This window comes from Neophocaena asiaeorientalis, unplaced genomic scaffold, assembly GCF_003031525.2.
Source record: "Neophocaena asiaeorientalis asiaeorientalis breed wild unplaced genomic scaffold, Neophocaena_asiaeorientalis_V1.1 scaffold606, whole genome shotgun sequence".
In the NCBI taxonomy this organism is placed as follows: domain Eukaryota; kingdom Metazoa; phylum Chordata; class Mammalia; order Artiodactyla; family Phocoenidae; genus Neophocaena; species Neophocaena asiaeorientalis.
Window position 1 is genome coordinate 946,918 of NW_020173687.1, and position 616 is coordinate 947,533.

At 70.1% G+C, this 616-nt stretch overlaps 1 protein-coding gene across 1 annotated transcript in view; it reads right to left on the reverse strand.

The window, feature by feature from the left end:
* The window catches only part of SLC17A9 (solute carrier family 17 member 9), a 15,722-nt gene extending 15,433 nt beyond the window's left edge, over positions 1-289 (reverse strand). The window contains exon 1 of the mRNA XM_024750157.1: positions 13-289. Within this exon, the coding sequence (XP_024605925.1) occupies positions 13-71 (59 nt within the window). The 5' untranslated portion in view covers positions 72-289. The remainder of the gene's footprint in view (positions 1-12) is intronic.
* Positions 290-616: the final 327 nt, after the last annotated feature.

Sequence of the window (616 nt, forward strand, 5' to 3'; positions counted from 1 at the left end):
GCGAGGCCCCACCTGGACCACTGGGCGTCCTCTGCTGCTTCCCTGCGGGTCTCATCCGGGGGCGGCTGCATCGGGCGCGGACGGCGTGGGCACAGGGTGTCCGGGTCCCTTCCCGCCCAGCCGACCCACCGGGCAGCGCCGCCCAAGTCCACGTGTCAGTCCCAGCTGCGCTTCCGACCGGCGTACTCCCAGGACGTGTCGCCCCCGGACGGCCACCGCGGCGGGCGGGGCGGGGCGCGCAACTTGGGTCTCCGCCCTGCTCACTCCGTCGGAAAGGCCAGACCTGGCGCTCCCGCGGGCGGGCGGGTCAGACCCTCGCGCGCCGGTGCCTCCTCGCTGCCGGTCGCGGAAGTTCGGGATGGCGCGGGCACTTCCCCTGCAGGCGGCAGGAAGGATGGGGCTTTGGAGGGGCTGAGCCGGCGTGATCCCGGCCCGGACACATTGCTGGCAGGGCAGCCTCCGCGCACATCCACAAATGGAGGTGGGGTGGGGTGGTCCTCACCTCGCAGGGCTGCCTACGCATCAGTTGACAGCTCGGGGTAGTCTCACCTGTGCAAGGACAGCAAGACTCAAGGGGAACCGATTTTTAAAATGGATCTTTGAAGGTGGGCTCCAG